This window comes from Callospermophilus lateralis, chromosome 4, assembly GCF_048772815.1.
Source record: "Callospermophilus lateralis isolate mCalLat2 chromosome 4, mCalLat2.hap1, whole genome shotgun sequence".
Lineage (NCBI taxonomy): Eukaryota > Metazoa > Chordata > Mammalia > Rodentia > Sciuridae > Callospermophilus > Callospermophilus lateralis.
Window position 1 is genome coordinate 140,998,652 of NC_135308.1, and position 17,146 is coordinate 141,015,797.

Sequence of the window (17,146 nt, forward strand, 5' to 3'; positions counted from 1 at the left end):
TTGGCAAGGCTTACGAACTAAGAACAGTTAGCACGTAAATCTCATTAACACACAAAATCAAGTGTGTTTAATATTAAGCATGAGTGCCTAGGTTCGATTCCTAGTACCTTGAAAAAAAATCACCCATAAAACATAAAGAAGAAAAAATAAAGAAGAAGGAGGAGTAGGAGGAGAGGAAGGAGAAGAAGAGGAGGAAGAAAAGGAAGACAAAGAGGAGGAAAAGGAGGAGGACTAGAGGAACTATAAGAGAAAGAGGAAAGAAAGGATAGAGAGGAGGAGGAAGAAAACATAGGTAAAGAACTTAAGATAGAAAACAGCTTGAAGTGTTGGTGTGTTTGAGGAACTGAAATCAACATGGATTCACAATGGTTTGGGAGGAGCGTGAAGCCATAACATAGGCAACACTATATACACAGAAGTGCACATGCCAAAGAAAGAAGGCTGGAATCAATTGAAAGTGTGATGAAAAACCACTAGGCAAGTGAAAGCATTAAGCAGAGGATTAAACTTACATGCTTTAAAAAGGTACTTCTGGCTTCTATATGGAGAATCCATTAAGGAGACCACTAAAAGGGAAACTGTGGGAAGCGTAATACAGTATTCCAGGTAGGCAAGATGGTAGCTTAGATTAAGAATGCTGGCAGTGTAGATGGATAGAAGTGCAAAGATTTGAAACATATTTTGAAGGTAGAATACAGACAACATGCTGAGAGAAAGAAAATAAATGGCATCACTTCAAGGTCTTCAGTATGACCTCTTTATTTTACATAAAATGGTGACTAAATCAAATAATCATAAATTCAAGTCTCATTGTGTTTAAGTGGGCTCTCAAAATTCCTTAATGCCCCTCCACCCACTGACAACCAACTAAAGCAAAAATTTCTAGACCTACTGTTGAGCACCCTACATAATAAATTCTCATGTGCTCTTTCTGGAAACAATATGCACTCCTATTATATAGACCTTACCTAAGAACAAATCAATGTCCTTTTTAAAATATATATATATATTTATATATTTATTTATTTATTGGTAGTTGTAGATGGACAGAATGCCTTTATTTTTTTGTTTATTTTTATGTGGTACTGAGGATTGAACCCAGTGCCTCATGCATGCTAGGCAAGCTGGGGCAAGCCCCAGCCCCTGTCCTTTCTTTTTGTAATATTTTTCTGCCACTAGTTGCTTCTCACTAATCCTTCTGGCAGGAAGACTCTCCTGCTTTCAAACTGCTATGTGTTAAAACTTATTCAATATTACAATTTCAAGGAACAGCTTTCATACATACAAAGCTTTTCCTGATCATATAATTAGGTTTAAAAAAATGCATAAAGGGAAGTACTACAATGAAAAAAAAAACAGAAGTGAGGAACTCGTTTGAATTCCCATAGTATTATTATATTATGATTATCATGATCATGGTATGGGATAATACTTGCCTTATCCTCCCCTTGAGATTATGTATACATAATCACTAAAGGCAGGTACCATTTTCCATTTGCTTCTTTATCCCTTAACAAATGAGGCAATGGTGTCTTTTAGAAAGCATAAATGCTAAATTTGTATATGTGAACTAAAGTAAAAACAAAATTTATTTTCAAGTTATATACTAATATTATCAAGCCTCACTTTCCTCCCATTATGAATGCCTTCATTTATTCCTTCACTCACTTATTCCCTGTAACATTTGCTAAGTATGTGCCAAGTAGTAAGAATTTTAAAAAAATGAATAAGACATGGTCTTTGCATCCAAAGAGTTCAGTCTGATGAAAACATAAATTATGATAATATAATCCACTGTGGCAAGTAAAATATTCACAGTTTGTGCATGCCTCAGCCATCTTGGGGGTAGAAGGAGCAATGGGGTGTTTACAAAGGGATGTCTAGAAAAGTGATGAGAAGTAAGTAGAATTTATCAAGGTCAAGAGAAACAGGAAGAATATTTCAAATCAAGAAAACAGAATGAATAGTACAAAATCAAGATATAGTATAACTTAAAGAAAAAAAATTAAAACACTTCTGTACTCTTGCAGAGGAAAATAAAATAAAGAATTGTACAGAACTTAGTGGGTATGCCAACAAATCACTGGGGGTGCTCCATATCATAACAAACATTGAACTTCATCTGTTGGGCCATAAGAACTATTAGAGGGTATAAGCAGATTGGGAACATGGTAAGATTTGCTTTTAAAACAGATTACTTTGGTGGCTAAATGGAAGTTGTTATAGTGGTTTACACATACAATTGAAAGGTCAGGGCAGTGGAAAGACAGCAGACAAGGACAAGCTAGAGAAAAATTCCTAACTATTCTGATCCATTGTCTCATGGTCAGTCTAATCTCAAAACTTAGTGACAATAAATGGGAAGTATTTACTCTTAATTCCTGAAACATGATGAAGCTCAATAAATGACTATCATAATCGTCATTATAAAGGAATAGGAAAGTCATGAGAATAACTAATTATAATATCATTGCTACTTAATTAAATAAAAGTAAATGAAAAATTTTTAAATGTGAGAACTCTAATCTCCATCAGAATTTTAATCTCTTCCATTTTTCAATCAAATTTTATGTTATCTATAAGCAATAATTAGAATAGGCATTAAAAAATAAGTTAATGACAAAATCAGAACTTGTATCAAACTTTATCAGGTAGGTATTATTTATCAATTAAATAGTTTTATAATTTGTCTTCAACTTTTAAAATGTCTAATTTTTATACTGGTGGTTTTATTATGCTGTTAAAAGTTAGTAGCAAAAAAGGGAAAAGGTGACTTTTTAAACTAAAGAGTGGTCAACAATTAATTATAGTAGCTAAAACCCAGTAAGTACCTACCATGTACCAGGTACCATTCTAAGCAATTTATATGTGTTAATTCATAAATGCTTCACAACAATGCTGTAAAATGGATATTAACTTTTGTTTTCTTAAGGGAAATTAAAATTGAAGCATATGAGATCTGATAGTACTAAGAAATATAGAAAATAAAGAAGAATTAATTTTTTAAATGATAGTTTTTTTAACATGAACTATATTATGATCAATAACTTCATTATATTTCTCCTCTAACTGGGTGTAATACAATTCTTTCTTCAGCAACTTTTCTGATAATTTCTAAAATACTAATTTTAAAATGTATTTCTTTTCTAAATACTTCTAATTACTCTAATATTATCTTAGTCAATATTACAAATATAAAACAGTGAAAATATTTAAGAATTATTAAATATTAACTTGTGGTTTTGATATTGGTCCGCATGGCTAAGAAGAAACCATAAGGAGAATTACAATAAATAAAACTAATATCACTTACTTGATTAATTTCACTTTGGAGTTGTAACCCATGCTGCTCCTTTTCTTCTCTCTGTTGCTGTAGCTGTTTCAACTCTGCCTTAAGATGCTGGTACTTAGTCTCTACTTCAGATAATTCTTCTTTGAGCTTGTGGGTTGCCTCTCCTTTTTCACTTAGTTCTGCCTGTATCCTCTGCAGTGAGGTTTCAGATGCAGATAACCTTGACTGAAGCTGTTGACAATCTAGGTCTTTTTGATGAAGGGTTGCCTGTATATTCTTTTTACTCACAGATTCTTCATTATATTTCTCCTCTAACTGGGTGTAATCCAATTCCTTCTTCAGCAACTTTTCTGACAAGTTCTGAAATATCAATTTAAAAATGTATTTCTTTTCCTAGTACTTCTAATTATTCCAATATTGTCTTAGTCGATATTACAAATATAAAACAATAAAATATTTAAGAATTACTAAATATTAACTTGTGGTTTTATGATTGGTCCACATGACTAAACTCTACTAATACAACGTAAGAATTGCCATGAAAATGTTGACACAAAATGAAAACACTACTGGATTCTTAGCCAGGAATTGGTGGCACTTGCCTGTAATCCCAGCAACTCAGAAGGCTGTTGCAGAAGGCCAGCCTGGGCAACTTGGGTAGGCCCTTTCTCAAAACAGAACACTTCTTCACAAAAGGTTTGGGACATAGCTTAATAATAGAGCACCCCTTGGTTCAATCCCCACTACTGCAAAAAATAAAATAAAATAAAATCTAACGAATTATTTGGGGGTATGCAATGTAGAATCAAGAACAAAAATCACATAATTATTGCAAGAGCAGCAGAAAAAGACTGAAAAACTTCACACTCATTCATGTTAAAAACACTGGAGAATCTAGGGATTGAAGATACTTACCTTACCATCATAAAGGTTATATTTGACAAAACCAAAGTCAATATCATACTGAATAGAGAAAAACTAAAAATATTTCCTCTAAAATAAGGAACAAGATAAGGATGTCCACATTCACCACTCCTATTCAATAGAGTTCTTTAAACTCTAGCCAGAGCAAGCAGGCAAGAGAAGAAAATTAAAGGGATACAAATAGGAAGTCCAACTATCTCTGTTTGCTAATGACATGATTCTATACCTTCAGGACCCTCCCTCCCCCCCCAAAAAAAACTCCCCCAGAAGACATCTGACTTCATAAACAAATTTAGCCAAATACTAAGATACAAGATCAACATACAAAAATCAATAGCTTTCCTATACTCCAAAAATAAATTTGTTGAGAAAGAAATTTTAAAAACTATTTCATATACAATAACTTTCATTTGAATTAAAAAATTAAAACTTATTTCAAATAATTTCTGTTGGAAGAAAGATAACAATATACTATGCCAATTCTGATTCTGGATTAGCAATTTCATGGTTAGAAAGAGCTTTAGCATAACAATATCATCTATTGCTCTAGGAGACTTGATCATATTGATAGCGTTTTTCTTCTCTTCTTGACAAAAAGACCATTTTTTAGAGCTACCAGCTAAGACTAATTTAAATTTCTTTGTAGAGATATAAAAATAATGATCTAAAGATTTCACTTACCTGCTTTTTATTTTATTCAACACTGTCAAGTATAAACTATAAAAATAATACCTTCCAAAGAACTATATCAACCAGCCTATATCAAATGTCGAAGTCTGGTCTCAGTGGTGGTGTTACAATTAATATTGAACATTTTAAGTCAACTGATTTACACATAAAACAGAGATCAGAATTTCAACTCACACCTGTGAGAAAAATAGCCAAGATAAGAAGCCACGATAAGCACCTTGATGAGTCAATCAGTGGATACTGGATTATATGTTAGTGTGCTGGAAGGGGAAATACAGAAATAAGGACAATCAAACCTCCTTACCTTAAATAGACTCTAATCTAAATGAAACACACGCACCAGAAAAAATTTAAAAAAGAGTCTTCCTATAATGCACAAGCAAAAAATGGATTAATAAGAGCTATGGATACCAGCTCAGTAGCAGAGATTATGGGTTTGATTTCCAGTACCAAAAATCAAAACAAACAAGAATTAACATAAAAACTTTCTTAAATGCACCACTTATAAAAAGAAAAAAAAATGAGCAAAATCAGATTGGGCTAGCTAGTATGACTCTTAAAAATAACAGTTCGTCCCCGGTGGTGCATGCCTGTAATCCCAGCAGCTCGAACTTCAAAGCCAGGGGCTGGGGTTGTGGCTCAGTGGTAGAGCACTCACCTAGCACGTGCGGGCTCTGGGTTCAATTCTCAGCACAGGAAGGAAGGAAGGGAGGGAGGAAGGAAGGAAGGAAGGAAGGGAGGGAGAGAGAGAGAGAGAGAAAGAAAGAAAAGAAAAGAAAGAAAGAAAGGAAGGAAGGAAGGAAGGAAGGAAGGAAAGAAAGGAAGGAAGGTAGGTAGGTATTGTGTCCAACTACAACTAAAATATTTTTTTTAAAAAAGAGTTCATGTACATTGCTGGTGGGACTGCAAATTGGTGGGGCCAATTTGGAAAGCAGTATGGAGATTCCTTGGAAAGCTGGGAATGGAACCACCACTTGACCCAGCTATTCCCCTTCTCGGACTATTCCCTGAAGACCTTAAAAGAGCGTACTATAAGGATACTGCTACATTGATGTTCATAGCAGCACAATTCACAATAGCTAGACTGTGGAACCAACCTAGATGCCCTTCAATAGATGAATGGATAAAAAAAAATGTGGCATTTATACACAATGGAGTATTACTCTGCACTAAAATATGACAAAATCATGGAATTTTCAGGGAAATGGATGGCATTAGAGCAGATTTTGCTAAGTGAAACTAGCCAATCCCTAAAGAACAAATGCCAAATGTCTTCTTTGATATAAGGAGAACAATTAAGAACAGAGCAGGGAGGAAGAGCATGAGAAGAAGATTAACATTAAACAGGGACAAGAGGTGGGAGGGAAAGGGAGAGAGAAGGGAAATTGCATGGAAATGGAAGGAGACCCTCATTGTTATACAAATTACATATAAGAGGAAGTGAGGGGAAAGGGAAAAAAAACAAGGGGGAGAAATGAATTACAGTAGATGGGGTAGAGAGAGAAGATGGGAGGGGAGGGGAGGGGAGGGGGGATAGTAGAGGATAGGAAAGGCAACAGAATACAACAGACACTAGTATGGCAATATGTAAAAGAGTGGATGGATGTATAACCGATGTGATTCTGCAATCTATATACGGGGTAAAAATGGGAGTTCATAACCCACTTAAATCAAATGTATGAAATATGATATGTCAAGAACTATGTAATGTTTTGAACAACCAATAACAAAAATTTAAAAAAAAATAAAAAAAGAGTTCAAAGCCAGCCTCAGCAAAAACGAGGCGCTGAACAACTCAGTGAGACTCTGTCTCTAAATAAAATACAAAATAGAACTGGGGGTGTGACTCAGTGGTCCAGTGCCCCTGAGTTGAATCCCTGGTACCAAATTTTAAGAAAAAGAAAATAATAGTTCAAGCTTGGTTTTGAAAATGGTAAGAGGAATTAAGGAATTCGTGTACACGGCTCATGCCATCTGCTTAATACAAAAAGACACAAAGAAAGGGACAAATAAATTGCAAGTGGGTAAAGAACAAATCCTATTATATCAGGGGGAGAGATAAGTCTAGGGAAAGGCAGAAGTAAAAGTTATTGAACATAGTCTGAAAAAAAAAATAAGGGATGTAAATTATCATGTAAGAATACACTACAGAAAAGTGGTGTCCAGAGAGAAGATACGTATGTATAACATAAAATAAGAGACAAACTTAAAAGAAGAGAAAACAGGAGAGGGCAGCAAATTAAGCCAACAGAAATATTCTTTGACCAAGTAAAAGAATCAGAATAAAGAGACAAAACTGAAGGACTAGAGAAAAATTTATACTTTAGATTCAACTAGAAAATCTTTTAATAAACATTTCCTTTGTGTTACTAGTTAGTGACTCCAGATATTTCTTTACATAATTTTATATTATTTTTGTTTAGAAAAATAGCATTTATTTTTTAATTCATAAATTAAATTATCTATTCAGTGATCTAAACATTTCTTTTATAAATAAAATTCTAAGTTACTGAATTTAATAATGAAACCAAGCTCACATATATGGAGGGTTTGCATGGTATATAATTTTTAAATATGGTACAAAAAGTAAGGCTAGTAATGAATTATAAGTCCTCTTTCCTAAAGGGTCACATATAAAGTGACCAAGTAATTCCACCACTTTCTACACACCATTCAGACAGCTTTATTCTTTAAGAAGCAAAAATATGACAATACCAGTGATATTCAAAGTTCTCTTATTCTAAAAAATTAGTCAAAACTATCTGCCTAGCTGGGTGGGATAGATATCTGTAATTCCAACTACTAAGAAGGTGAGGGAGGATTAGAAGTTGAAGGCTAGCCTAGGGGACCCTGTCTCAAAATGAAAAATAGCAGTGGTTGGGTTGTACTTCAACGGTAGAGCACTTGCCTAGCATGCATGAGACAAGTGGTCCTGGTTCTATACGTAGTATTAGGGGAAAAAAGAAAAAAGAAAAAAACTATTGCATAGATGAGACCTAATAAAATTTTCTTCTAAAAAACCTAAATAATTTTCTTTCTTTTTAAAAGAAACTAATCCACTCACACTACAAACTTTTCATTTGTAAAAAGCTAACTATATTTAGTATTACAAACATTTCCTTCGTACTATGGAATCTAAAGCAAATGTTTTGGGGAATCCAGTTTGTGAAGACTGATTTCTTAAAAGTATAGTAAAACTCATTAAAGAATATAAGAGTATTAATTCTTAACAAAAATTTGAGATCAATATTATCCCCATTTACAGATGAGAAAGCCAAAGTAGAAAGAACCAACAGGATTTGATTAAAGAACAGAGATGGATTATTATTCTATATCTAATAAAGTTTCACAACACAATTTAGACAGTAAATCAATTCATCCTTTCTAAAATGTATCCTATTCAAGTTTAAATTATAAAATGCATGCTAAGCCATCTCATAACCATCTCATTTGGGTATGGAAAATTCTTTCCTTCTAAATGTCCATTCTTTTAATCAACTATTTTCTCAATACACTTTCTTATAATTTCCCTTTGTTAGGCTTCACTCATTATTCATTTGTTATCTGCCCAGGTAGTAAGAATGGATGAAAAAGAATGACATTTTTAATGCTTACAGCTAGCTCTCTGACATCTTAGATTTTATGAGATGTATATGCTCTTGTGAAAAGAGTTAATTAAATGGAGTGAAGGATTTTGCTTAAATGTCAGAATATAATTTTTATTAGAAACTAATAAGGAAGTTTCTTCAATTTTCTAATTTTTTTAAATATTTATTTTTTGGAGCTGGGGATGTGGCTCAAGCGGTAGCACGCTCGCCTGGCATGCGTGCAGCCCAGGTTCGATCCTCAGCACCACATACAAAGATGTTGTGTCCGCCGATAACTAAAAAATAAATATTAAAAAATAAATAAATAAATAAATAAATATTTATTTTTTAGTTATAGCTGGACCTTTATTTTATTTTTATGTGGTGCTGAGGATCTAACGCAGTGTCTCACGCTTGCTAGGCGAGCCCTCTACCTCAGAACCACAACCCCAGCCCTATTTTCTCATTTTTTTTAAGGTTTCAAGGACAATAATTATAAAACATTAAAGATAAAAGCCTTAACTGAAATCTATTTCCATGCATGCATAGGATGAACCCAACTACTATGTATAAGTACAAAGCTCTAATAAATAGAAATATATAAATATATATATATATGAAAACCTTGACATTAGCATAAAACAACTCTTTTCCATCTATTATACATTACAATGTTACCTATCCACCATGATGATGCCTATGACTCACAAAATCTGCCCAAGGTATTTGACATAACCTTCAAAAGAACAGGTGACACATTTCCAAATGCAGAACACTTGCATATCACCACTGTCAAGACTCGAAGTTTGTCAAAAGCCTGAGGTGAGAAGGAGTTGGGGAAGCAGATAACAAGGTAATAAAGAAAATCAGATGCAACACTGTGCTTATTCAGATTAGTGATCATTCCAAAACAAGAAAATACTTTGGAAAAAAATTGTGAAGTGTTGCACTATGTAAGACATTATTAAGATTAATAAAATCTTATATTCCCTAATCAAAAATGCTCCAAATTTGCCAAACTAAATCATTTATCCTATATATTTCCCATAAAAAGCTATCATACTTCCTTCAATAATGTGTATTTACAGGTACATATATGTGTATGCAAATATATAAATCTGGCCCTCAATATCTGTTGCATCTTCAACTGACCATCAATTAAATATATCTGATTGGGAAAAAACAATAAAAAATAATAATACAGAGGGAGAAAAGATGGTGGAATAGTGAGAGGCAGCATTTCTCTTGGCTTGGCTACCCAGAACTCAAAACAGCGGGAATACCACATCTCCTGTAGGCTTAGAGTAAAAAATCCTGAGACTGAGACTAGAAGGACAGTCCGCCCTAGCCAAACCACGGACTACTTATTAGTCAGATATCTTTAAAAGGAGGAACCTCTCCACTAGAGTTTATTGATCATCTGCAATCCAGGAGCCAAATTGGGACTGCAGTGTGGTGGAGCCTACGGAAACTGAAACCCAGATCTGTGAGTTTGTACCTAGGTCTGCGTGGGCCTGTATGAGCCTAGCAATCCAGGGGAAAGTTAGAAAATGAGAGCATTTCACTCAGGTGAATAAAGGTTAGAGAGGCTGGAGAAAGCTGGAGCCTGGGGATGACTCCCTCCCTAATCCAGCATCCTGCCAGGTCCAGAGTCAGCCCAGCAACCAATAGCGATCTCCAGTCTCCAATCCCCAGTCTTCCAAGCCCTCCCTAGCCCCCAACCAGGCCCATTGCTTGCAGCTATGTGGCCAACCCGCAGTTCTCAGCACCTGGTCATGATCCATGATATAGAACAGTCCTCTGACACAGGTTCCCAGAACCCAGCCCTCAGGACCTCCTAGTAGAGAATTCCCTGATCAGAAATTAAAAAGGGTGGGGACAGAAGTGATCTAGTTTGGAGACTAAATCAGAGACCAGGAATTCTAGTGTCCTCTGGCAAGATAAGGGGATAAGATCAGGTTCCTACCTCACATGTATGAAACCTGAAGCAGATTCCTGGGGTGTAGCCTTCCAATGTGGATAGGCAATTGCTATACCCTGCCTCCAGGAATTCTGCCTCCAGTACTAATCCTCCCACCCTAGAAACCCTCACTATCCTGAGGATGGAGCCGCCATCAAACTCCAGACGACCCCACCTATCAATAGAGAAGGGAAGCTGCAATTGTTTTTCCATCAAGATCCTTTCTCTTTCTCTCTCTCTCTCTCTCTCTCTCTCTCTCACACACACACACACACACACACACACACACACACTTCTCTACCATTTTGGAAATCAAATATTTTTCATACATCAATTTATTGAGGTCTGGGATGTCTGAATAGTATATTCCAGTTTTGTTGTATATTCTTTTATTTTTACTTTTTAACTTTTTCCTTTTTGACTTTATATATACTTTTCCTCTCACTCATCTGTTTCCCTGAATTCTCTTTCTTGCATTCCTCCTACTAACAGCCAACATCTATTAATTCCTCTTTCATGCTTCTTATAATAATTTTTTACTTCAATCTTCTCTCCTCCTTCCTCATACACATCACATCCTACACCACTTCTGTTCTCTTTGTTCACTATTAGAAATTGTAAACTCCTTTTGAAAAATTACTATTTATATTGTAGAGAATAACTGAACACACCATTTCTGTTTAATGTGAAAAAACTGTAGAAATCTTACTAGGAGCTATTTGGTTTAAGGCTGTATATTGTTTTCATTGGGTGCTATTAATATTGGTCTCCCCTTGAAGGTGAAGTTCTGGAAACCTTCAGGGACACTATAAGTATACAGGGTAGACACTGTACTGACTCAGATATACACTGCTAGATGGAAAGTTACACAAACTACATGAAAAAACAAGGGAATAAGGCACTCCAAATAAACCAAGATGGTCCAATAATAGAATCCAATGACAACAAAGTAGAAGAAATGTCAAAGAAGGAGTTTACAAAATACATAGTTAAACTGATCCATGACATAAAGGATAACATAAGGAGTGAAATCAGAGATAAATTTCAGGAGGTAAAAGATCACTTCAAATAAAGAAATAGAAATTCTGAAAAGCAGAAATCCATGAAATGAAGGAATCAATAAGCCAAATTAAAAATTAAATGTAAAGCATCACCAACAGACTAGACCTCTTAGAAAACATAAACTCAGGCAATGAAGACAAAATATATAATCTAAAAAATATAAAGTTGACTATGCAGAGAAGATGGTAATAAACCATGAAGAGAACTTCCAAGAATTATGGGATAACACAAAAAGACTAAATTTAAGATTTATCAGGATGAATGAAGGCACACAGATACAAACCAAGGGAATACACAATCTGTTCAATGAAATAATATTTAAAAATCTCCCAAATCTAAAGAATGAAATGGAAAATCAAATACGAGAGGCTTACAGGGTCTCAAATGTACAAAATTACAACAGACCCACATCAAGGCACATTATAATGAGAATGACTAATATACAGAACAAGGATAGAATTTTAAAGGCTGTGAGAGAAAAATATCAGATCATATATAAGGGCAAACCAATTCGGATTTCAGCTGATTTCTCAACCCAGACCTTCAAAACTAGGAGGAAGAGCTGGGTGGCACAGTGGCACAGCCTGAAATACCAATGGCTTGGGAGCCTGAGACAGGAGAATTGGGAGTTCAAAGCCAGCCTCAGCAACTGCAAGGCACTAAACAACTCAGTGAGACCATGTCTCTAAATAAACTACAAAATAGAACTAAATAATATTATCAATAATTTAGACTTAACAGACATAAATGAAATATTTCACCCATCAATGAGCAAATACATTTTCTTCTCAGCAACATACAGATCCTTTTCTAAAATAGACTATATCTGATGCCACAAAGCAAATTCTTAGTAAATACAGAAAAACAGATAATATCCTGAATTCTGTCAGATTGTAATGGAATGAAAATAGAAATCAACAATAAACTAAGAGAAGCTACTCTAAAACCTGGAGACTAAATAATGTGCTACTAAATAGTGAATGGATAGCAAAAAAAAAAAATCAATGATGAAATAAAAAATACTTAGAGGTAAATGAGTACACTGATACAGCATATCAAAATCTCTGAGACACTATGAAGGCAATGCTTAGAGTTCATTGTATTGAGCTCATTCATTAAAAGAATAGAAAGTGAATGAATAAATGTCCTAACATTACATCATAAAACCCTAAAAAAGAAGAACAAATCAACACTAAAAGCAGAAGACAAGAAATAATTAAAATCAGAGATGAAATCAATGAAATCAAAACAATTCAAAAATTGACAAAACAAAAAGCTGGTTCTTTGAAAAAATAAAATTGATAAACCCTTAGCCATGCCAATGAAGAGAAAGAGAATACTCAAATTACTAAAAATTGTGATTAAAAAAAGGAATAATCACAATAGACACTACCGAAACACAGAAGATAATTAGAAACTATTTTGAAAATTTATTCTCCCAATAAAATAGATAATCTTGAAGACATTAACAGATTTCTAAAGACATATGACCTACCCAAACTGAATCAGAGGACTTACAATTTAAACAGATCAATTTCAAGCAATGAAATAGAAGATGCCAGAAGCCTACCAATCAAGAAAAGCCCAGGCAGACAGATTCTCAGTCAAGTTCTACAAGACCTTTAAAAAAGAATTAACACCAATATTCCTCAAATTATTCCATGAAATAGTAAAGGAGGAAACACTCCCAAACTCATTATATGAGGCTAGTATTACCCTGACACCAAAACCAAACAAAGACACATTAAGGAAAGAAAACTTGAGACGAATACCACTGAAGAACAAAGATGCAAAAATTCCCAATAGAATTCTAGCAAATCTCATACAAAAACATATTAAAAAGATAGTGCACCATGATCAAGTGGGGTTCATCCCATAGATACAAGGTTGGTTCAAAATATGGAAATCAATAATCATAATTCATCACATCAATAGACTTAAAAACAAGAATCATATGATCTTTTAAATAGCTGCAGAAAAAGTAGTTGACAAAATACAGCACCCCATTATGTTCAAAACACTAGAAAAACTAGAAATAATAGGAAAATATCTAAACACTGTAAAAGCTGTATATGCTAAACTCAAGGCCAACATCATTGTAAATGGAGAAAAACTGAAAGCATTCCCTCTAAAAACTGGAACAAGACAAGGATGCCCTCTTTCACCTCTCTATTCAACATAATCTTTGAACCTCTAGCCAGAGCAATTAGAAGAAGGAAATTAAAGAAATACAAATAGGAAAAGAAGAACTCAAATTATCACTATTTGCCAAAACATGATTCTATATTTAGAAAATCCAAAAAAATCCCACCAGAAAACTTCTAGAACTAGTAAATAAATTCAGCAATGTAGCAGGATATAAAATCAACACCCATCAAACATGTTCTTATACATCAGTGATGAATCCACTGAAAGAGAAATTAGGAAAACTTGGTAGTTTTCCTAATTTCTCTTTCAGTGGATTCGTCTTGCTAAGGATTGCTTTGGCTATTCTGGGTCTCTTATTTTTCCAAATGAATTTCATGATTGTTTTTTCTATTTCTATGAAGAATGTCAATGGGATTTTTAAAGGAGTTGTATTAAATCTGTATAATGCTTTTGGTAGTATGGCCATTTTGACAATAATAATTCTGCCTGTCCAAGAGAGCTTGGGAGATCTTCTAGTCTTCTAAGGTCTTCTTCAATTTCTTTCTTTAGTATTATGTAGTTTTCTTTGTAGAGGTCTCCCCACTCTTTTGTTAGATTAATTCCCAAGGTTTTTTGTTGTTTTTTGTTTGTTTGTTTGTTTGTTTGTTTTTTGAGGCTATCGGGAAGAAGAAGAATAAAGAAGAAGGAATCACAATACAAGACCTTAAACTATATAACAGAGCCATAGTAACAAAAACAGCATGGTATTAGCACCAAAACAAATATATAGACCAATGGTACAGAATAGAACACACAAACATAAACTCACATAAATACAGTTCTCATACTAGACAAATGTTCCAAAAATATTCATTGGAGAAAAGATAGCCTCTTCAACAGATAGTGCTGGGAAAACTGAAAATCCATAGGTAACAAAATAAAATTAAACCCCTATCTCTAACCCTGCACAAAACTCAACTCAAAGTGGATCAAAGACTTAGGCAATAGAACAAACACCCAGAGCCTAACAGAAAAGAAGACAGGCCCAAATCTTCATCATGTCAGCTTAGGAACTGACTTCCCTAAGAAGACTTCTAAAGCTCAAGAAGTAAAACCAAGAATCAATAAATGAGCTGGAGTTGTAGCTCAGTAGAGCACTTGCCTCCCAAGTGTGAGGCACTGGGTCCAAGTCTAGCACCACATAAAAACAAATAAAGGCATTGAGTCCATACACAACTAAAAAATATATTTTAAAAAAAAAGAATAAATGGGACGGAAAACAAACTAAAAAGCTTCTCAGCAAAGGAAACAATCAATAATATGAAGATAGAGCCTCCAGAATGGGAGAAAATCTTTACCACACACACCTCAGATAAAGCACTAATCTCCAGGGTATATAAAGAACTCAAAAAACTTAACATCAAAAAAACAAATAACACAATCAATAAATGGGCTAAGGAACTGAACAGATACTCACAGAAGAAGAAATACTAGTGGTCAAGAAAGATATGAAAAAAAAAATGTTCATCATCTTAGCAATTAGAGAAATGCAAATCAAAACTACTCTCAGATTTCATCTCACTCCAGTCAGGATGGCAATTATCAAGATTACAAACAATAATAAATGTTGACAAGAATGGGGGAAAAGGTACACTCATACATTGCTGGTGGGACTGCAAATGGGTGCAACCACAGTGGAAAGCAGTATGGAGATTCCTCAGAAAACTTCAAATGGAACGACCATTTGACCCAGTTACCCCACTCCTAGGTTTATACCCAAAGGACTTAAAATCAGCATACTACAGTGATGCAGTCACATCAATATTTATAGCAGCTTAATTCACAACAGTTAAACTATGGAACCAACTTAAATGCCCTTCAACAAGATAGAATGATGTGTGTTAATGCAAATATTATTACATTCTATATAAAAAACTTGAGCACCCAAGGATTTTGGTATGGGGTAGGGGTCCTGGAACTAGTGTCTAATGGATACAGAGAGACCACTATATACACAATCTTTGCTTGATTATATGGCTGTCTATTTCATTTATCAATGTCAAATCATGTCTTTTATAGTAGTTTAGTATTTCAAAAATACCTCACTGATGATAAACATCCACCACATGCAAATTGCTATTCTATATATCCTAGTTGGTTTCCAAAGGGTGGAAGATTTGTTGTGACTTCAAAAAAATTAAAAATAAAACTAACATACAAAGATAAAATAAATTGTTATATAAAAATCTCCTATATATAGTTTGGCAGGTGAAAAAAAATGGGAGGGATGCAGAGGTTTACTAGAGAACGGCATTGCCACAGAGGAAGTTTTAAACATCAACATCAAGAGTTGATAGAAAAATGGGTAATAGCAAAGCAGTAAAATTATTTGGAAAAGTGGTTGAGGTTCCTAATCAGTTTCAACTTGTATGTAGCCTACAACTCTGCAAATTTACTTGTGGGTATATAACATAGGAAATTTTTTCACAATGCACAATATTGATAGATGAATGTCCATAGCAGTAAAATTTACAGTGGCAAGGGAAAAGAAAACTCTGAAAAATAGGAGGTAAAAATGAACCACTTCTAATGCATACCAAAATATAATACAGCTACAAAAGAAAAAATACTCATAATTGAGTTATAAACTGAACTGACCACTTTTTTTGAAACATTATTTTTCTTTGGAAAGAATGACAATTCTGATTCAGACTTGAGTAGAAAGATAACCTGTCAAATCAAGAATATAATTGGTAGAATTTAGTGCCAATATTAAAATTCAGGCTTTTAAATGAAGTTTCCAATTTACGGAAACTTGTGTCCACCTCTATGAGCTTGACAGCTTCCTCATGCTGAAAGCTTACCCTAGGAATGATGGTGATACTGATAATAGGATTGTGTTTATATTGTACAATGAAACGTATCAACATGTGAAAGATCTGAGTATCTCAGAGAACAAATATTTGCCATGTGACTAATGTATGATGCACAGGAAAAGATCCATTCAAAAAGCAAGATGAACCAATAAATTTTAATGTTACAGGGTACAAAAAAGTATACTCTACCCTGGGCTCAAACATTGCAATTAAACTTTGAGAAATTATCACTTATCAGATTTTAGTACAGTATCAGATAAAAATAGCTACAGTTATCTCACAAAGATATTAAAACATTCCACCCTTTCCAACTACATATGTGCATGAGACTAAATTTTCTTCATATACTTTAAACATTATGACAGACTAAACATAGAAGCATAAGTATCCATCCTAAATTAAACCAGACATTAAAGAGGTTTGTAAAGATTTCACTATTCTTACTGAATTCTTGTGTTTTGAAAAATAATCTTTTTTTCTAAGAATAGTTATATTAATATTTATGAGTTGTTTTTAAATAATGTTTGCTAATTTTTCTTTTTAATTTATAATATATAAGTATCCATTGATAAAAGTTCCTCTTATCCCCTCAAAAATAAGTTCTTTGTAGTCTTTAATAATGTTGTGA

At 33.9% G+C, this 17,146-nt stretch overlaps 1 protein-coding gene across 4 annotated transcripts in view; it reads right to left on the reverse strand.

Annotated features, from left to right (window-relative positions):
* Eea1 (early endosome antigen 1) overlaps window positions 1-17,146 on the reverse strand; it is a 133,405-nt gene that overhangs the window by 48,107 nt on the left and 68,152 nt on the right. For all 4 annotated transcript variants that reach the window (XM_076854942.1, XM_076854941.1, XM_076854940.1 and 1 more), the window contains exon 11: window positions 3,314-3,652. In XM_076854942.1, coding sequence (XP_076711057.1) covers window positions 3,314-3,652 — 339 coding nt within the window. The remainder of the gene's footprint in view (window positions 1-3,313; window positions 3,653-17,146) is intronic.